The sequence below is a fragment of the Bos indicus genome, chromosome X (assembly GCF_029378745.1).
Source record: "Bos indicus isolate NIAB-ARS_2022 breed Sahiwal x Tharparkar chromosome X, NIAB-ARS_B.indTharparkar_mat_pri_1.0, whole genome shotgun sequence".
In the NCBI taxonomy this organism is placed as follows: domain Eukaryota; kingdom Metazoa; phylum Chordata; class Mammalia; order Artiodactyla; family Bovidae; genus Bos; species Bos indicus.
The window spans coordinates 14,810,858-14,833,254 of record NC_091789.1 but is presented as its reverse complement, the minus strand read 5'-3'; the positions used below and the strand labels follow the sequence as shown (position 1 = coordinate 14,833,254).

General features: G+C 40.5%; 1 protein-coding gene across 12 annotated transcripts in view; it reads left to right on the top strand.

Moving 5' to 3' along the window:
- The window catches only part of ENOX2 (ecto-NOX disulfide-thiol exchanger 2), a 287,975-nt gene that overhangs the window by 102,809 nt on the left and 162,769 nt on the right, over nt 1-22,397 (top strand). For 8 of the 12 annotated variants that reach the window (XR_011565163.1, XM_070783673.1, XM_070783668.1 and 5 more), the window contains one exon: nt 11,231-11,374. The exons of the other annotated variants lie outside the window; for them this stretch is intronic. Coding sequence is in view for 4 of the 8 variants with exons in the window: in XM_070783662.1 (XP_070639763.1) it covers nt 11,231-11,374 (144 nt within the window). In the remaining 4 variants the exon portion in view is untranslated. The remainder of the gene's footprint in view (nt 1-11,230; nt 11,375-22,397) is intronic. 12 annotated transcript variants of the gene reach the window in all.

Below are 22,397 nucleotides of genomic sequence, written 5' to 3'. Positions count from 1 at the left end.
ACACAGATTAGTTCTTTTTTGCAAGCTTTTCCTTTACAGTCATGTTGTTTTCTCAGGGAGATTCTACCTTTCTCCTCAGTTGTTGTTGTTTAGTCACTAAGTCATGTCTGACTCTTTTGCAACCCCATGGACTTTAGCCTGCCAGGCTCCTCTGTCCATGGAATTCTCCAAGAATACTAGAGTGAATTGCCATTTCCTTCTCCAGGGGATCTTCCCGACCCAGGGATTGAACCTGCATCTCCTGTATTGCAGGCTGATTCTTTACCACGGAGCCATCTGGGAAACCCTTTTCTCCTCAGTAGTAGGTCTGATTTCAGCCCAGGGACCTCTCTAAAGCAGTTAATCACTTGTCAACACCCTATACTGATGCTCCTGAGGTGAAGTTGTTATAGAGGAGGTGTGGATCTATAAAGATGCATTAACAATTTACAGGAAGCTCTGTTTCCTCCCATATGTTTAATTTCGCAGCCAACAACAGGGTTGTTTATCATACATTCTTGAAAAACTGCTTCAAATGAGGATCAAATATTAGGAATACAGAAAGCACAGCTCCAGAACATTAATGATACAGTATAGCAAAATTAATGGTGTAAGGGAAAGGAGAGACGTTAATATTTTTTGAATGTGTAAATGAAGGTTTACTGTATTTATGTAGTTCTATATTTAGAGAAGCTAAATCACAAACTCATCATTGGTTAATTAGAAGGTAATTAAAATTGTAGCACAGTGATTGGATAAATAGTTAATGAAGGCTAGGTGAATGAATAAAGGAAATCTGGTGAAATTAGTGTGAACATTTGGGGAAAAGCAAAGATACAAATGTTATTCATACAGTGCATCAGTCTTAACAGATAACCAATATCCTTCTAGTATTAATTGATAAAATTAATTCTCCAAAGACTAAAGGAGCTTTCGCTCTCATTCTCCCCTTCAAAGTATCCTGCACAGAAATGCAGATTTATCTGACTGCTACTTCAATTTTCACTCATTTAAAGCATGTGAAATTGTTTTGCGAAACTTTGTTTACAACTTATTTGCTGGTGTCTTAAGAATCTATTAGAGTAAATTGGCGCATGTGCTAACCATTCCTACAGAACAAGCTGGCTCAGCCTAGGCTCCTGACCAGATCCAGCTGACTAGCTAGTTTTCAAAACCAGCGGAGTGGTTTCTGCAGAGAGAACTGTGTTTGCTTTTGATAATTACCGCAGCTTTATAAAATCAATCAGCCTGAAGGGAAGACCTCATTACAGATCTGACAAGATAGACTCCAATTTCAATACCAGAACAACTCTCTGCCCTCAGGCCTGAAATCCACAATTATTTATTTTATTTAGAAAGAGACACCCATAATATAGCACCTCTGGGCACGTTCTCAGGCAAGTATTAAACAGATAACCTAATGGTCAGTATGTTAGCAACCTGCCCTTTTCCCGTCACTCAAGAAGAAAATTGGTCAACAGGAATTGCAGCATGGCCTAGAGCCAGCTGAAAGCAGACACTGATGAATCACCACCTTCCTAATCCTCCACTCCCAAAGATGGAGAGAGAAGGGTAGTTGCAAGTTCCCAGGGCTAAACTAGAGAAAAATAAGACTTTCTCTTCTCGGTTTCTCTGAAGACTGCCAGACTTTATCCTAAGGAAAATGATAGATCGCCTGTCTACCATCTGTCACTTTGAACTGTTCTATCAAATCAACATTTTTTGAACTTTGTTTTCATTGAGGAATGTGATTTTGCTGTGTTTCCCAAGCCTTAAATTGAACAGGGGAAAAAGAGTCCTGAAGCGTTCTTCTTCTTGAAGTTAGAAATATGTATTTTGCTTTCCTGCTCACAGAACTCAAACATCTTAACAGATTTAGTTCAGACTTTTCACAAATAATTCACCTTTACCAGGCCTGGGAGATGTCAGCCTCACAGGAAAAGCACAAAGCATTGGAAAATATGGATTTAGAGAGAAATGGACCTTCCCTATTCCAGCTCTAGTGTCACTGCTAGCAGTGTTCTAATAATACACCCACCACTTGAAAGTGAGCACTGATTAAAGCTTTGGGAGGAGGCATTTCAGTTGTAAGGGGGGAAAATATGGTTCTTTCATGATGGAAAGTTCAAGGTGATAACAAATATGGTCTCCTTTCCTAAAAATAGTATAAGCAAAGAGCAATCACTGACTGTACTGTGTGTTGCACTTGGTCACTCAGTCATGTCTGACTCTTTTCAACCCTAGCAGCCCACTGGGTTCCTCTGTCCATGGGGATTCTCCAGGCAACAATACTGGAGTGGGTTGCCATGCCCTCCTCCAGAGGATCTTCCCAATCCAGGGACCCAACCCAGGTTTCCCACATTGCAGGCGGATTCTTTACCAACTGAGCCACCAGGGAAGCCCAAGAATGCTGGAGTGGGTAGCCTATCCCTTTTCCAGGGGATCTTCCCTATCCAGGAATCAAACCTGGGTCTCCTGCATTGCAGGCAGATTCTTTACCAGCTGAGCTACTACTCCCAGCATTATGTATTAATGTTTTTACCTTGATGGCTGTATATTATCTGAAAAAGAGGGTTATAACATGAATGCAAAGCTAATATCTTCTAAGCCATAAATAGGATATAGTGTGATGGCCTAAGTAGCCACACTATTCAAATTTGGGGACAAATGCCTATAAATCCCCAGTTGAGTTAGAAGAAGGGAGCTCACACTTATTTAGTGTCTGATATGTGATAGACCTTAGACATACATCCTTTCCTTTAATTTTCCTCACTTCCCTCTAAGAGGAGTCATTATCATCCCCATTGTCCAGTATAGAAATGATCTCAGAGAAATCAAGTGACTTGTTTTATACCCCTTTAAGTGGCACATCTAGTATGTAGAAAATATGGATTTGAAGCCAGGTCTGACTCTAGAGCAGCATGTAAGATTTTCAGTGATGATGGAGATACTTTGTACTGTACTGTGCAATACAGAAGCCACTAGCCACATGTGGCTATTGAGCACTTTAAATGTGGCTAGTGCAACTGAGGAACTGAGCTTTTTATTTTAATTCACTTAAACTTCTATTTCAATGGTTGAATCTGTTTAATGGTTCTTGTGTTGGATGGTACATCTCTAGGGATTGCCTTGACTGCAGTTTGTAAAGCAGGAATCTGTAACCTGGTGTCCATAGAAATACTAAGAGAAGATCCATATATAGGGTTTCTATTATAGTGTTTTCTTATAAAGAGGTCTTAGTCGGTAGAAGGACTGTTTTGTTTCTTGGAAAGGGAAAGTGAAGTTATGCAGAGTCGTATTCAGGAGTACAGTGTATGATAGATAGTCTATCACCACTCCCCCAAGAGTCATCAGGGATCCTAGGATAGAAGGGATATGCTGCTGCTGCTGCTAAGTCGCTTCAGTTGTGTCCGACTCTGTGCGACCCCATAGATGGCAGCCCACCAGGCTCCTCCGTCCCTGGGATTCTCCAGGCAAGAACACTGGAGTGGGTTCCCATTTCCTTCTCGAATGCATGAAAGTGAAAAGTGAATGTGAAGTCGCTCAGTCGTGTCCGACTCTTGGCGACTCCATGAACTGCAGCCTACCAGGCTCCTCTGTCCATGGGATTTTCCAGGCAAGAGTACTGGAGTGGGTAGAGGGGATATGAGGAATGCTGAATTAACTCCCCAAACCATATTTCTTTCTCCTTTCATAACAGCTGTAGCAGCCAGTTGCTTGGCATCTAGGGTAGGCAACACAACTATTGTACCCAAAACTGTAGCTGAGTTCAGTTCTGTATACATTTCTAGAGTCTGTACAATATTGTACAAGGCACCATGCCAGGCATTTTGAATAAGGAGAGATTTTAAAATATGACTGGGGCATAAAGCCTGTCCTCACAGAGTTTACAACTTAGTGGTCATGTGCTAAGGCAGGAGGGAAGGGAGAATAAGACAAATACTCAGAGAACTATAACACAAGTCATGCATAGGAAGAGTGCAGATTAAGACTTGAGGAAGGTCAGAATGGTGTTTATTAGTAATACTGCTTATTAGCTGTGTGACCTTGGGAAATTAAAGTTCTGTAAGTTTACCTTTCTTTGTTGTAAATGGGAATAATAACTGGAAAATAGAAGAGTGGGCTAAAGAATATAAGGCAGGACACATTCTTTTTTTAATTTCAATTTATTTTAATTGGAGGCTAATTACTTTATAATATCGTGGTGGTTTTTGCCACATATTGACAAAAATCAGCCACAGGTGTACATGTGTCCCCCCATCCTGAACCCCCCTCCCACCTTCCTCCCACCCCATCCCTCTGGGTTGTCCCAGAGCACCAGCTTTGAGTGCCCTGCTTCATGCATCGAACTTGCACTGATCATCTGTTTCACATATGGTAATATACACGTTTCAGTGCTATTCTCTCAAATCATCCCACCCTCGCCTTCTCCCACAGAGTCCAAAAGTCTGTTCTTTATACCTGTGTCTCTTTTGCTGTCTTGCATATAGGGTTGTCATTACCATCTTTCTAAATTTCATATATATGCATTAATATACTGTATTGATGTTTCTCTTTCTGACTCACTTCACTCTGTATAATAGGCTCAAGTTTCATCCACCTCATTAGAACTGCTTCAACTGTGTTCTTTTTAAATAGCTGAGTAATATTGCATTGTGTATATGCTCCACAACTTCCTTATCCATTTGTCTGCTGATGGACATCTAGGTTGCTTCCCTGTCCTAGCTGTTGCACATTCTTCACAGTCAATGAATGGTGGTTTCCCTGGTGGCCCTGCTCCATTGCTGTGTATGTATTGGGTTGGGTGGAAGTGTATGGGAGAAGGCATCATGAAGGAAATAGCATCTGAGATAAACCTGAGAGGAAGGATAGTCTTTTGAAGGTTAGGAATCAGGAGGTAGGTGGAGGAGCACTGTGAGCCAAAACTGTGGAAGTAGGAAAGAACTGGAATGATTCAGTGAATGCTAGGTAGTCCCATTTTGCTAGAGTGTCAGCCTTTTCTACCTAAACTGTGATACCCCACACTAGCAGGATCAGCATCACCTGGGAACTTGTTAGACGAGCAGAACACAACCCAGACTTATTGAATCAAAATCTGCATTCTAACAAGATCCCTGGGGAACATGTGTGACCATTAGACAGTAGAGAACAAGCTGGGGCATCATAGGAGACAAGTCTCAGAGTGGCAGGGCCTTATTAGGAAGGACTTGACCAAGGAGTTTGGGGAGCATTAAAACATGCTTGGAGGATCACCATCCTTAAAAATCCACCTGTCATCTGCATCACAGCTTGAAAAACGTGACTTAAGCATCATTTTGGCTCTGAAAGTGCTTATGCTCACCACCATGCATGCAGGCTTCTTAGCAGAAGAGGACTTTGGCCATTTTCTTTCTCCTTGCTTCCCCATTCCCTTCACTTTCCCAATCATCTTTTACATCTACCCTTGCTTCAGCTAAACCAGTTATACAGAGTATTGAACTCTCAAACTTGACAAAGTAGGTTTCATTTGTTTGACATCAGCTAAGACCTGGAGCTGAGAAATGTTCATTTGTTTTGGCTGCTAACCCCTGTGGCTGGAGAGTGATATTGCAGTCCAAATCTTTTTAGAAATTGTAAATATTCCCTCAGAAGTAGCAGGTGGAATTGCTGGGTAGCAAGAGTTAAAAATGTGGAATCTGAAGTTTTTAGGCCACAACTGAGGGAGGAGGAGGGGCTCCTAGGGATGGATAAATCCTACAAAAGCACCTGCCAGCACCTCAAAGTCTGGCTATTATTCTACCCCCTTACTTCAAGAATTTTAAATTAAAAAGTAATTTGGAGACCCTCTTTCCCCCTCTACCATGGAGTCCCATATCTGATTTTAAACTGAAGTCAATTGGAAAATAGGACTCAGGTTACATAAATCTGTTTTATGCACAAATTAGCTATAATGCTCCTTTTGCCAAAAACTGATATTCTGTTTTTTCAACATTGATGTCTGTCTGGAGATTGCCGCCTTGAATTGAATTTGCTAGATTTCTCAAGACATGACCATTTTCTTTTAAAGAGAACTAGTCCAGAGTAGAATTGTATTTCTTTTTGCTAAGGTTGAACCACCTTAAGTCTGTGGGCTGCAGCTGCAAATGGGAAGTGGCAGGGACCCACAGGGTCACATTTTGGTGCTGTAACCTGGGGCAATCATTAAAAGTCTTAGATTGCTTCAAGAAGGTTAGTCCTAATTTGACCTGATAGTAGAAAGCTCTGTAAAGTAAATTGTGGCAGTGACTATTACAGCAGCTGGGCACAAAGAGATCATTGATCTTCTTTGAGGAGAATCATGGAAATTCTTCAGTGCTTTCCACAAAGCCCAGAAATCATTTGCATCTGTATTGCAGACATCATTGCATGTGAACTCCTTGACCTGCAGACTGGACAATTCACTGGGAACCACACTTCATTCCAAGATGTTTCATCCCCTGGTTCCATTGGATAATAAATGTCGTTCTACAAGGACCCCCTCCCCACCCTTCCACAATATGCGTATTTTCTAAAGTGGCCTCGTATGTGTTATGAAGTCAGACAATCTATATTTTGACATGACATGAAGTAACAGCTGGTCAACTGTCTAAACCTGACAACCTGGTTTTAGATGAGATTACATTACCGCATGGACTTGTTTCATTGTGAACTTAAGATACAGAAATAGCAGAAATCTATAACACTGGTGTTTATTATCTATTTTCCTTTATCAATCCATGCTTCCTTTTAGACAAACTGTATATTTTGTAGAGTTAGGTGATGAGGAGATAAGACGGGAGGAGAAATGAATGAGCAAGGATCAAAGTTTTACTAACGTTATCCTCAGGAATAAAAGGTCAAATGCTATGAGAAATTTATAAGACTTTAGAACATTTTTTGTTCTGTTAATTGTTGGTGACTCCCTCATTTGTTTTTCTTTCAGTGATTATCAGTAGAGTCCATAAGAAGTTAGACATCTCATCTGCTCATTTTAGGGGCATTAAGCAAGTTAACAATTGAACGAAATGTATCGCTAGTGGTAAAGAACCTGCCTGCAATGCAGGAGACATAAGAGATGCGGATTCGATTCCTGGGTCGGGAAGATCCCCTGGAGGAGGGCATGGCAACCCACTCCAGTATTCTTGCCTAGAGAATCCCATGGATGGAGGAGCCTGGCAGGCTACAGTCCATGGAGTTGCAAAGGGTCGGACACAACTGAGTGACTAACACACACACTCAAAGTAGATCACATATACATGACACAGAAAAGATCCTAAAAGTACCTATTGATTTACTGATTTATAGGTTGGTTTAATGCCACTTAAAGGAGGAATGAAACAGTACAATAAAAGTAGCTAAGAAGCGCTAGTGTCATAGGAATTTGCTATGTCTATAGATCTTGTTCTTGAACTACAATCTTTGGAGACTGTATTGGATTTTGGATAATGTAAAATGTGGATTTGTATTCAATGGATGAGCCTTCTGGGTGGGATGTCTCTCCTTGATATGAGATCTTTTTCTATAAGTAACAAGGCTGAGATAGTGTGCTACATTATCAGAATTTTCATATATTTGAATCATTTATGAGGTGGATACACAGAAAGTAGTAGAAATCTCAGTCTTATTCAGTGCCAAACAAAAATCTGTATATTAGTACAGGTTAGTCCTAATTTGACCTGATAGTAGAAAGCTCTGTAAAGTAAATTGTGGCAGTGACTATTACAGCAGCTGGGCACAAAGAGATCATTGATCTTCTTTGAGGAGAATCATGGAAATTCTTCAGTGCTTTCCACAAAGCCCAGAAATCATTTGCATCTGTATTGCAGACATCATTGCATGTCTTTAGGGACTTAAATACTTAAGTCTCTAAAGTTATCATCTGGGAGTAAATAAAAGAGAAGAACGATTATAGTCAAATGTCTACGACTAAATACATTTAATTCATCAGATTTTGTTCTTGGACTCCTTCAGTTTTTAGAAAACAGTACAAACAGCAATAAAAGACTCAATGATGAAAGTAAGGTATATCCTTGGAGGGCAAATTCAGACCAATCTCCTCACATTCTATGTCAAAAATTCAAGATGTTATAAATGGAAATTAGCAGTTAATATTTATTGAGCATCTGCTATATGCCAGATGTGATGCAGAATGTTCCACATACATGATGTCATGTAATCTTATTTTTAACAGTCCCACGAGTTAGTGTTATTAGCCTCCTTTTACAGCTCATAGCTCTGAAGCTCTGTAAGATCCTCAGTCATCTACTTAATAAGGCAGAAAAATGGACTAATATATTATTCTATGAAATTATCAAATGTGAAAGAAAAAATTCTTCTGATTAACCATTATTAATGAGAACCTCCTAATCCCATGCATTCCTTTCAATCAAGATTTTACCATCCTGTAATATAGTATTCAAATGATGGAGATGCATTTGAAATTTAATTATTTTAAGTAATATTGATATAATCAGCATCAGAACTTTTAAACTGTGTCATTAATTCTTTATTCTAACTACATGAGTTCATAGAATGAGTCAGCTACCCCACCCTATTGAGAATTCATTCATTCAACACTCACTATGTGCCAGGCATGATGCTAGGCACCAAGATGCTAGAGATATGGCTATAGGAGAGAAAGAGAGACAGATCCTCCTTAGAAGAGCTACTTACAAACTTCAAACTTCCAGGGGAAAAGTTTGTTTTAATTCACTTCGAATATGTATATATATGTTTGCTTATCTTTGCAACAGCACTGTGAAGTGTTATCATTCCCCTTTTACACATTATGAAGGTAAGGACAATTGCATAAATTGCCAGAAGTTACCCAAATAGGACTTCCCTGGTAGCTCAGCTGGTAAAGAATCTGCCTGCAATGTAGGAGACCCCGGTTCGATTCCTGGGTCAGGAAGATCCCCTGGAGAAGGGACATCCTACCCACTCCAGTATTTATGGGCTTCCTTGGAGGCTAAGACGGTAAAGAATCCGCCTGCAATGTGGGAGACCTGGGTTCGATCCCTGAATTGGGAAGATCCCCTGGGGGAGAGCATGGCAATGCAGTCCAGTATTCTGGAGAATCCCCATGGACAGATGAGCCTGATGGGCTACAGTCCATGTGGTTGCCGAGAGTCGGACATGACTGAGTGACTAAGATAGTAAATGATAGGGCCAGGATTTGAACCCCAATCTCTCAGGCTTCAAAGCATATATTGTTTCCACTATAATATTCTATCTTCCATGGAACTTGTTTTGATCAGCCTGATATCGCAGAAAGAAATAACAAGAAAAGTCTTAGAATAGTACACTAATCATATTGGACTCTGTGACTATTCAAGTGCAAGAAATACATTCATTTGTAAATTATATAAAAGCTAATCTTCTTTGAAAATAGTCTTGGTTATGATCTGAATGTTTTCTAGTGTTAGTGTTAGGTGCTCAGTTGTGTCCGACTCTTTGTGACCCCGTAGACTGTAGCCCGCCAGGCTTCTCTGCCCATGGCATTCTCCAGGCAACACTACTGGAGTGTGTTGCCACTTCCTTGTCCTGGTGATCTTCCCAACCCAGGAATTGAATCGGGGTCTCCCGCATTGTAGCTGGATTCTTTACAGTCTGAGCCAGATAGCAATTGGTCTTTGTTTCTTTAGTTCTGGTCATGGTAGGGATTTAATAGGACATGGGTAGGATGCAGCGAATGGTTGAGTTAAGACACAGAAGCAAGTTTTTATTTTTTCACTTAGTTACTCAGATGATGTAAAGGAAAATGTTTGACAAGTCCCAGAAGACATTTTAATGGAGGTGTTCCAAGTGGAATCTACAAATGGTATTTGTTCCATGGGCTGAAAACAGCATAGAGATACTTTTCATTAAAAACAAGAATGTGAAGCCATTTTGTTAGCACCTTAACATTCATTTTACTGAAATTTGGTTGACCTTTAACTGACTGAATTCCAAATTTTTATTGACATTTTACAACATTTCCTTAAGAATTGTACAGCTATGGGCTACAGAAAAATTGAGAGTTAAGAGTGAGCCATAGCAAGCCAACTTGATTCCTCTTTTGATAGGATTAGAGGACCAGTAGATAAAAGACTTAGGAAAAATCACCTAACTTTGGATTTTTAACAAAGCTCTTGATTCCACATTTCATGAAGCTTTAATTGAAACACTTTAAATTCCAGGTGCTGCTGCCAGAGGAGTAAGAAACTATCTCTGTTCACCCCTGACTGAAACATATAAGACTTGGGAATAAAAAATGCCTTTTGCCATTTTATATTGTGTGGTAGCGACTGGTAAAGTGACCATGCTCTGAGATCATTTGAAGAGGATGGGATTAATACTACCCAAACCTGGATTGTAATTTCCCATCATTCCAACTACTAAATAACTCCCTTGCAAGTTTTATATCTTTGTTTCCTTTTCTGGTTTGCTTATAGTTTTCCTTTTTGGAAATCCTTATATTATTGTTGGCAGTGACTTTAACACCAGGATAGGTGGGCTACAATCCAGGGGGTCGCATAGAGTCAGACACAACTGAGTAACTAAGCACACACACACACATAGTCTAATGTTACATCTGCATCAATTCAACAATCCTTGCAATGAAAGAAAGGGAAAAAATGTCAAGAGATAATCTAAAAAATATGTGACCAAACTTTTCAAAGAAAGAGTAGGTCCATCCATAGCTGTATTTAAAGAGGGTCCTAGCTCTTTAGGCTTCCCAGGTGGTGCTAGTGGTAAAGACCCTGCCTCCTACTGCAGGAGATGTAAGAGACGCAGGTTCAATCCCTGGGTCAGGAAGATCCCCTGAGATGGAAATGGCAATCCACTCCAGTATTCTTGCCTGGAGAATCCCATGGACAGAGGAGCCTGGAGGGGCTACAGTCCATAGGGTCACAAAGAGTTGGACATGACTGAAGCAACTTAGCACGTAGCACTATCTCTTTCAGGGAGGTGATAGCCATAATGTTATTTATGGTCATAAACGTTAATTTCCAAGAAACAGGAAGGATCTTACAAATGACAGAGCTGCAGCTCTTACAAAAGACAGAGTCTTATAAAACCCTGTATTTTAATTCTGTACTTATCAACAAGATCTGTAAAAATGGCAGAGGGCAACTAATTGGCTTTAAGGAATCCACCTGTTACTGCCAAACTTTTAAGATAGACACTTTTCCTCTAGTGGCTCATACAATAAAACCTAGAGACATCCCAGTCCTTAATGGAGTCTGGATTTGGCTTTCTTTTTCTTCTTTAGGGTTGAACCAGCTGCCCTTTGACCCTGCCAACAACAACGAGCCCCTGCAGTTTGGTAGTGCCAGTGGCCCTCTGGTCACAGAAGGCCTCATTGAGAATGGAGGGGAGTCAAGCAAGAAAAGAAAGAGAACAAATGCTCCTTCAGGTAAGCTAGGCAATAATCCATGCTCTTAGGCCAGTGCCACTGAGTCAACAATGTCCCAGAGCCTTGTATGTGGTGGGCACTGGTCTAGGATTTGTAGGAGCTATAGAAATGAGAAAGAGGCCCCTGCCCTCAAGGAATTCATGGTGGAATAGAGGGAGGAAAAAGCACATACTTAAATAACTCTAATCATAAAAGAGAGTATTGTCAGCACTGCGGTGAATGTGTAAAAGGGAAGCAAACCTATGGGAGCACAAACAGGGGATGAGTTTCAGTCAGCTTTGGGCATCATGGAACACTCTAAAGCAGACGTGGCATCTGTAGCTGGCCCTTGAATGCATAAGCTTAAGACAAGAAGAGATGAATAAAAAACATTCGATTTATGCAGAAAGAATTACATGAATGAATGATGTCACTGGACATCTTTCTTTGTATGTACAAGTAGTAGGAACCGTCACTTGTACTTCTCATGTGGATAACTGCCTATATTTGCATCTCCCCACCCCACCCCTGTTTCCCCCAGTACACACCATGCCCGCATGTGTTCCATGCCCTCATAGCTCTCTTAGAACAGCTGATGAACAGATTGTTCTAAATCCTGTATAACAGCTAACTGAATTTTTAGCCTCCCCTGCAATTACCCCCATTGTTCATGCTCTGTTGGCCTAGTCGCATGTTATATTTCTCCAAAACAAGTGGGGGGGAAATGGGAGAACCAGATCTTCACTGATCACTTCAAATATTAAGTGATTAAATATTGAAATATTAATATAAATATTAAAGTAAGAGAAAATATTTTTAAAATTTCATCTCTTTGTTACTTGGCTAGTCATTTGAAAATAGTATCTGTAATCCATAGAGACTGATCTGAGATTTTAATATAGGCCTAATAGACATGTGCATGGGGTTTGGGGTTTTGTTTCATTCTGTTTTTTACTATTACTTTGACATCTGCCTTATAAAATGGAGCATGTTTACAAACATACAACATCATGCCTGACTCTTAGATCATAGGTCTTTCTGCTTATAAATCAAGATATTTGTTCAATACAAGTTTGGAAAACAAAAATACAGTAAATCATTAGCTATCTAGAGCCCTCAAGAAAAGTGTGATTTTTTTTTGTTTTTCGTTTTTTTTGGAAAGGTGTAGTATACAGCTAAGGAAATGGCTTGAGTTGTAATCCTAGCTCTCTCTGTCTGTGGCTGCAGGTGGATTTCTTAACCTCTCTGACTTTCACTTTCTTCAACTGTAATGGTAAAAATGCCACTAAAACCTCTTAAGATTATTAATAGAGTTAAATGAAATTAGGTAAATTGTTTAGCTTGATATCTGCACACACTTCTTCCCTTAATAAATCCCTTCATAAATGTTGCTATTTTGTTATTATATGATAATATTACAACTTCATTGTTTTAAACATCAATGCATTTCACATTTTTAGGTTAAACATTGTGAATACAAATTGTGTATGTGTAACATCTGTCTTTTTAAGTCATATATTCAACATAATCTAGACTTTGCTTGACCATTTAAATGCAAAATTCCAGTCATTAGTCATTGTACTGTGATGGATATGAGTTTGAGTAAGCTCTGGGAGTTGGTGATGGACAGGGAAGCCTGGCATGCTACAGTCCACGGGGTTGCAAAGAGTCAGACACGACTGAGTGACTGAACTGAACTCTGCGGCAATACTCTATTATACTTCTCTGGGTTTACTAAGGAATATAGACCTTTTAACTTTAAGCTGTCCTAGACTGTAGTGGCTTTTTAGTTATTACAACCACATCAGCCCCATTTTATCCACGTCCTGTCTCCTTTCTGCAGCCTGCACTCATCTCTAGTTTCTCTAACTGTCCCTTCTGTAACAGCCCCTTTTCTCCTTTTAATCAGTTACAAACTTAAAAAAAAAAAAAAAAAAAAAAACAAGCAAGATCTCCAGGTCAGTGTTTTAAATGAATATGTTAAGTAAGAGTTAAATCAGCTGTGAGAGAACCTGCTATGGAGAGAGATGCATGATTTAGGGCATCAACTTTAAAACATCTATTTTGGCTGTTCTGACGCCTTTTTTCATCACCTAGTTTTTCCACTGTGTTCGTGGTGAGTGATGTACTAGTTTAGAATAATACCTCCAGAACATTGGTTAGCTCATGAGGGTGGAGAAAAGGGGCATGTATTAATCTGAATTGTGTGAACTGACTTTTAAAGAATTGCAGTTTTATTCTTAATGAGCATACTCAGTGAGAGCAAAGTAACTGTTGCAGATATAGGATTTTAGCAGTAGATTGTTAATCTATAATTAGCAGAATCAATTTGCATTCAAATAATGAATATGCGTAAGCTCTTAAAAAACAGTATGTTCTTAAAAATAGGTGAACTAGGCCCCTGGCAGGCTCTATTATCTCCCTTGTAATCTTTTTCACACTATTTCCTTAGTGAACCCTTTCTTTGTAAGTATAATAGTACAGTGGTAAGTCCAGCCCAGGTTAAATTACCACAAATTCTAAATTAGTGTAGTCCAAATTAATGAGATTTTACTATACAAGGAGTCTCATAATTGTTCAGCTGGCAATCTTATGGTATTATAAATGAGCAGATTGTTTTATAAGGGTATTTTCTTCCTATGCAGTTCTGCCGGAGCCAGCCGGCAAAGTCGATCAGGTCCCGAGAATGTGCACGACGCGGCTGAGAAAGAATACTACAGCTAAGATGGGGTCGAGAGGATCAGACACGTCTCCACAAAGGGAAGCGGTCTGACCATGACTTTATTCAGCATCTTATATTTATACAGGAGAGCAAGAGAAAAACAAGACAGTTAACATTTTTCTTGGCTCATCTCTACATCTTACGAAAAGTCACAAGAAATCTTGAGAGCATGGGAATGGCACCCTGTTATTATTTCTTACACCAGATAACATTTCCTTGTGAGTGAGAAGTTTGTCCAGAACTCCAGGTGTCTGCAGTTAATAGTCGCCTAATCTCTGGGGTGGCGGGACAGAGAGCTATGCTTGCAAGCAAACCCTCAAGGACTGAGGCAGCTCCCAGGGCTGTGTCCTTTAGATAAAGGACCCCGTTCTCATGGGCAGCTCCCCGCACAGTTCTAGACAAAAGGAAGAGGGAATATATTTTGTGAGTAGGAACTTCCTGCTTCTTTTATCACCATTGCCTGCATCCTAGCAAGAAGGAAAGCCAGGGGCTACCAGCCATTTCAGTTCTAAGCTGAGATACTCATGCAGCCATTACATTGCTCAACCCTGTGACCTCTTTGAATCAAAACTCTCTCTCTCCCTCTCTATCACAACACATGATGGAGAGTTCCACGCCTGCAGCTCTGGTTCCTCACTGTACATTCTATTCTTCCTTTCCCACCCCTCATACCTCACCCTTTTCTACAAACTGCCTCTCCCTTTTTATACTAGAATTGATCTCTTAAAGGTCCCCAGCAACCTCCAGGTTGTCACAGTCAGTGGCCCTTTGACAGGTCTCAGCCACCTTGACCTGTTTGCTTCATTTCATGCTGTTAAAACTTCACCTTGCTTGAATTCTTTCTACTTCTGCTTTCCTTCGCAATACACTTTGCAGATTCCTCTTCCTTTTCCGACTCTTTCAAGCATTCTTTCTCCTTTTCTTCCTGCCTCTGCTTTAAGTGAGTATACTATTATCCACGGGCTTCCCTCATGGCTCAGATGGTAAAGAATCCACCTGCAATGCAGGAGACCCAGGTTTGATCCCGGGGTGGAGAAGATACCAGTCCAGTATTCTTGCTTGGAGAATCCCATGAACAGAGGAGCCTGGCGGGCTACAGTCCATGGGGTTGCAAAGAGTCAGACACGACTGAGCAACTAAGTATGCACGCACTATTATACACATTTATAGGTAAAGAAATAAAGGATGAATAAACTTTCCTAAGAATGAGCATTTAGCAAGTGGTTTGACTAGACCTGCAACTCCAAAGCTTTTCTCTAACTACTTTCCCAGAAGTACTGTGTCTGTAGATATTAGGAGTCTGGGTCTGTTATTAAAATGCATAGTAAGCATTGGTGGCACACTAGGGAAAGCTGTGTTTGAGAGTAAGGTGAGCAGCACCTGGCTTTGATATCTCTAGGATCCCTTCAAAGGTGGAGATCCCATTGTCCCTTCTTTTCAGCTACTCCCCCAACAAGTTTTCTATTTCCACCAAGGTTGTCTGCTACCTTTCTCCAAATAGGCAATGGGCCTGCCTACTTTGGGACCTTGCTCACGCCATTTACTTTGCCTGGCATGCTTGTCGTCTTCTTTCACATGTCAAAAGCGTGTCCAAGGGACAGCACCTATTACAAGTCACACCTTCTCCAGGAAGCCTTCTGGAGCATCCTAGTTAGAATTATTCACTCATACCTCTGAAACTCCTTGGTCATTATATGCACATGAATCACTTGCCACTGATTATAGACCACCTTGAACTATTGGCTATCTGTTCACACTAATGTATCTTAACTTTTCAACTCAGTCATCAGCCCCTGATTGGAAGGGCCCCTGTGCCATATGTTTTTTGGCAGAGATACAGTCTTGCATTGGAGAAGGCGATGGCACCCCACTCCAGTGTTCTTGCCTGGAGAATCTCATGGACAGAGGAGCTTGGTAGGCTGCAGTCCATGGGGTCGCCAAGAGTTGGACACGACTGAGTGACTTCACTTTCCCTTTTCACTTTCATGCATTGGAGAAGGCGATGGCACCCCACTCCAGTATTCTTGCCTGGAGAATCCCAGGGACGGGGTAGCCTGGTGGGCTGCTGGCTATGGGGTCGCACAGAGTCAGACATGACTGACGCGACTTAGCAGAAGCAGCAGCAGTCTTGCATACAATAGATGTTAAAGAAATGTTTGTTGACTGATCACATATCTGGCAGAAGAATTACTTTCCCTTTGCCTTAATATTCTGTTATTCTCTTGTCACTCACATGGTAGACCTGTGCACAAGCTAGGCACTCAGTATCTAATGTTGATTAACTAACTGCCTCACTCATCCCTAAAGGTCAGACTCCAGACATTCATGAGATTACATCCCTAGAGCAACCACACATTGAATCTGTGTGCTTGTGAAACAGATACCGACCCTAATGGAATCTTTTCCTCTTAACTGGATGAAATTTCACGTGTGCCCAAGGGAAACTGACAGCTGGAATTGGGTGTCCTGTCCCAACTCCTCTGTGAAGTAGATCCATAACCTGAATTATATATTAGTGTGTATTTGGCCATAAACTCTTTCTATGTGGATCTGGCTGCTTTGCACTCTTAAGGTGAGTTCAGAACTCTTCAGTGTGTTTGCTCTCAAATTTTACCTTTTCCCCATGGAAATGTTTCCTGGTGATTCTGCAGCTGCACAGATTTTCTAAGATTGTGGTGAGTCCGCTTATTCACATGGTTCTCTATGGCCAAAGAGTTAGAAACATTTTAAACCCTTGTCAAATCGTAGTGCCAAGTTCCTATCCAGGAGATACCAGCTGTCTCGTGGTTTGAGATCCACCTGGATTTGTAGAAGCAGAAATACCAACCCTTTTTGCAAATGCTTCCACTGAAGTGGAAGAATCTATGAGTCAGCAAGGCCAACCAGATGATGACTAAAATAAAATGCACTGTTTTAAGCACCAACATCACAATACACTGGCATTCTAATAAAATGCCAGCTCATTGAAAGAGTGGGCAACTAATTCGGGGATAATTATGATACCAGAATGATCATCCAGATGTGGACATAGTCCTGCCTCTATTGCCTTCCCTCATAGTTCTGTATTGAAAGATAAGTTTGCGTTTAATTATGTGATGCCTAATACTGGCAAAAATAAGCAATTTTGCCAAAGTTCATGTGAATAATGAATAGCTCAGTATGAAAAGAAGAGCCTTCAACCATTTTCCATTTGCAATAATGATTGAACCCTAAGAGTACAAGTTTTCCAGGAAGACCCTTGAGTTCAATGATAATTTGCATCGATATTGTGATTCTTTCTCTTAATATATTTTCATATTCATTTCACTTTCCAGATGAGGTGCCAATAACCAGAGAGGAGACATAACTTTGACTGAGATGGAGTGGCATCACCAGGAATGTTAGGATATTCTAAGGACCTCCAGACAGTTTCTCAACTGGATCATAGACTCCTAACTCAGTTTTCACGGTTTCCTTTAGAATTCCTAGAAGTCAGAATGAGACTTGACAATATAAAAGACAGTGAGCAGTTCCAGCACTGCCAAGACTAAATTAACAAGGAGGAGAGGTTCAGTCAGACGTAAAGAAGAACTATGTTGGAATGAGTTATCAGAGGAAGTTGTTTAAGCCTGCTTGGAAAAGAAATATAAAAATGGGATCAACACTCATCTGCCTGAGAGTACTTTTGTTCCTTTCTTACCTAGAAGAGGGGCAATGAACCAGGGAACTTTTTAATGACACTTTCAGCCCTTTGATTTACCTCAGCCTCACAAGGCTAAGACTTTTATTTCATATGTACTTTGAAGTCCACAAGTGAAAGCATTGATTGTTTTTAAAGAGAGAAAATGCCACCATTTTATATCTTGGTGTGTGGTATTTCTAGCATGTCAGCTGAATTATTATATTGCCAAAGGCAAGAAGAGCTTATTGTTCCTTGAGATGGAATTAAAATAAGAAAAAGAGTAGACTAATAGCCCTACTCAATCTCTTTAGTCCTTTGGATGTTTTTATCTGGTTACAGTTTCAAAAAATAAAGCCCTATCTTGATAACTAGAGGATCAAAAAGTAAGCTGTCTTTTTTTTTAGTTTTGATAGAAACTCAGTCTGAAATTTTTCATCTTCAAGGACTGTCAGGAGGAGGGGAGATTGAGCATGGCACAGAAGACGCAAGATAGAAAAATGCAAACACACCTCTCTTAACTTGCTCCAACCATCTGAATAGCTTTGGAATGATTTTGTGACTTCTTTGTACCTCCTAAGTTCTCTAACAGACCTGAAGTATGAGTCAGCCTCATGTGTTGGTAATATAGACGCTAATGATATAGGTGTTGAGTCATAGTATTTCAGAGTTGAAGGCAATCTTGTCTCACTCCATCATTTTCACAAATGAAGAAACTGAAAGCCAGCCAGAGAAGGGACTTTCCTAAAGTCATGTGATTAATTATGAATAGTAGCAGAACCAGAACTGCTTATTACCAGACCTTTATAATCATTTCAAGTTGGCTAGGACTATGGCATGTGATTGATTCATTTGTATTGAAGCAAGTTTATCTGTGACCTAGAGGAGCTGCCTTCCTCCATGCTAGTAGTATCAATATTGCATGATTTGTAGCAAGCTAACGCAGTGGTATATAGGTCCCATATCTGTTCTGTCTGCCACACAGGGAAGGGCCCTTTGATCTCAAACTAGAAAAATAGTTTGAATCTGGGAAACACCTATGAGGAAATTGCTTTTGTAGAGCTACAAGTCCAGCAGCTCAGCAAATCACAGAAGCAGCTCTTTGTGATACCTGCTTACTTGGCAGGGAACAGTTTGTTTCCCCCATCCCAGCCTACCCTACAGCCACTACATCCAAATAGGAAAAAATTTCATAATGGTGTTTTGTCTGTTATTTAAGCTTTGTCGCATAATTTTGTCTAGAGGATCTCTTTCAATTTCTCGATTTTGAGGGTAAAGACTTGTCTGATAAAAATCGGTTTTAGGTCAGTAAAATCCAATTTCACAGTAAAAGGATTCTTGGATTTGGAAAGGTTGTTTCTCTCCTGTTAGCTTAGTAAAGTCATCAAAGCAAGTGTTGTTCTTGACTTTGAGGTTTATTTGGGCCTCTGTGGCCTCACTGGCCTCAGAGAGAAATAAGCATACTGAGACATGTTATAGGAGAAGGCAATGGCACCCCACTCCAGTACTTTTGCCTGGAAAATCCCATGGACGGAGGAGCCTAGTGGGCTGCAGTCCATGGGGTTGCTAGAGTTGGACACGACTGAGCGACTTCACTTTCACTTTTCACTTTCATGCATTGGAGAAGGAAATGGCAACCCACTCCAGTGTTCTTGCCTGGAGAATCCCAAGGACAGGGGAGCCTGGTAGGCTGCTGTCTATGGGGTCACACAGAGTCAGACACGACTGAAGCGACTTAGCAGCAGCAGTAGCAGCAGACATGTTATATGAAGAATACTGCAGACTGTGAGTTTGGTACTCGATTTGCCACTTGCAACTCTTTGGACCCAGGGCAAATCACAGAAGCCTTTTCCAGTTGCTACTTCTGCTAAATGGGAAAAGTGTTTTGAAAACTATCAGATACTACTTGTATAGTTACTACTACTGCTGCTTGTCGAGTCTGCGAGTGTGAGTGCTCTTCTCCTTTCAATTCTGAGTCAAACTGAGAGCAAATACAAAAAGCCACTTGAGAAACAAAATACAGTATCAACTTTATTATAAGTAAAACTATAAGAACATGACTTGGCCTAAGGCCTAATGAAGCTTCCTGCCGTCTCCTGCTCCAAATCTCTACATTGATACTCACCGATAGGGAAGATTGAGTCAGCAGAACAGGCCATTTACCTTATCATTGTCATTGAGCGTGATGCCCTAGGTCACAATTCAGTGGAAGCTAGAAATTAAGAGCAAGATGGGCCTCTGGGCCTGCCAACTGGAAAACAGTGCCTGTGCCCTAACTAAGTGCTGCTCACTTTAGAAGAGAGAAAGGGTCATGTTCAACTTGAGGACATTTTGACCCAAGAGCCAGAATGAAGAGGTTAAACCAGAAATGAGCACTTATTTTTATTCTAATCTTACTAATCAGATAAGTGGATGTTCCTCCTGTGCCAAAGAGCAAGCAAGGGTGGAGAGAAAACCCAGAGAAGTTTCTATAGTACTGTCTGTCCTCTCTCACAAGTAGAATGGATGTTCTCTCCTCCCCATGGAATGATGCCAAGTGTGATGAGAACCTCCACCATCCCAACATTGCTGTTTATTTGCAGATAAATATGACTTTGGATTTTTCTATTTTCAGAATTCTTTTTAACAAAGGGAAACTAGCAATGACAGACCATTTCAAGGTACAAAAAACATGGTTGTTCTAGCACCATGTGTTATATTTAGATTTTTACTTCTCCATGTATAAAGTCAAGACAAATTCCAGATGGAATTCAACTTTCTATCATCTGATTTCGCCTCAGAGTAGTACCTTACAGGGAGGAGATTTCGTTTTCATGACTTTCAAACACAGACACCTTTGCTGCCATTTTAGCATTGTCATTTCACATGTGATTGCAGATTCTACATGCCTTCCTTTCCCTTCCATGACACCAGAGTGTAATACTTAAATACTTTATTACTACTACTACCAGTGTGCCAGACGCTGTTCTAAGTGTTTCAAATGTGTTAAATAATTTTACTTTCATGGCAACTCTATGATTATCCCCATTTTACTGACAAAGAAACAAATACAGAGAAGTTAAGTAATTTGTGCAAATAGTAAAGAAGTAGAGGAGATATGGCCCCAACCCAGACAGGATAGCTCTAAAGTTATTGTCAAAAATCAATTGAGTCAGAATGGAAATTGAGGAAGAGCCAGGCATCAATGTTTTTTAAAGGCATTGCAAATGATTTCATTATGCAGCCAGGCTTAAGGACCCGTTCAGCTACCCATACTGCATCTGAGCAACTAGATGTACTTAGGCCACTATGGTTCAGAATGCTGGCCGTTTGTAGTGCAGCAGTCCTTACTTTTCCACGGAGATATGTTCCAAGATCCCCCAGTGGATGCCTGAAACTGGGGATAGTAGCGATCCCTACATATACTGTATTTTTTCCCTATACATGCATCCTATGATAAAGTTTAATTTATAAATTAGGCACAGTAGGAGAATATCCAAATTGCCAGGATAACTACTCTTGTACTTTGCAGCCACTATTAAGTAAAGTAGGGGTTGCTGCTGCCCTCTAAGTCACTTCAGTCGTGTCCGACTCTGTGCGACCCCATAGACGGCAGCCCACCAGGCTCCCCTGTCCCTGGGATTCTCCAGGCAAGAACACTGGAGTGGGTTGCCATTTCCTTCTCCAATGCATGAAAGTGAAAAGTCAAAGTGAAGTCGCTTAGTCGTGTCCGACCCTCAGCGACCCCATGGACTGCAGCCTTCCAGGCTCCTCCATCCATGGAATTTTCCAGGCAAGAGTACTGGAGTGGGGTGCCATTGTCTTCTCCGAAAGTAAGGGTTACCTGAACACAAATACTACTGATACCACAGCAGTTGACTCAATAACCTAGGTGGCTACTAAGTGACTTACAAGAGGGATACACTGGACAAAAGGATGATTCGTGTGGCAGGACAGTGGGGGATTTGATCATGCTACTCAGAACAGCATGCCACTTAAAACTTATGGATTGTTTATTTCTAGAATGTTCCATTGAATATTTTTGGACCAAATTTGACCCTGGGTAACTGAAACTGCAGAGAGCAAAACCATGGATACTGTATTCTGTGATAAAGAATGTCTAACATCTTATGTCAAGAACTGAAGTAACAGTGAAGCAGTATACCAGAAGGTGACAAAGTAATTGTGTATATGTTGACCATTCTAGGTATTTCAACACAGAAAGAAGTAACCACCTAATTTGTAGTTTTCTTTTTCTCTGCTCCATTTCCTGATATCCATTTTACTACCTATTGAAATAAAAGTCCATGATGATGAAATTTCCTCAAAAGGATTGGGAGACAGTCTTGATTTTGTTTTCCTATCTCAATTTCCTTGATAATAGGAGCTATTTAGTTTAAACCATGCAGGCTGTGGTATTTCCATTGAGCAATTGCTTGTGTAATAGAATTAACTTTAAAATATTTTGCTTCTCCTACATTTGAATTTTAAGCAAAAGCAGCTTTCATGTGTAAGCTGTTTTATGGGATGTGGTAAGTGAGGGTTGATAAGAGTGACACAGAAAACCATTAGATGTCCAACTGCTCAAATGGAATGTGCTATTTTTCAGGGGAGAGAGGTTTCAGCAAGTGGCATTCCCTAGCTCCAGTCCCTTTCTTCTGCATATTTGATTCAATAACAATACA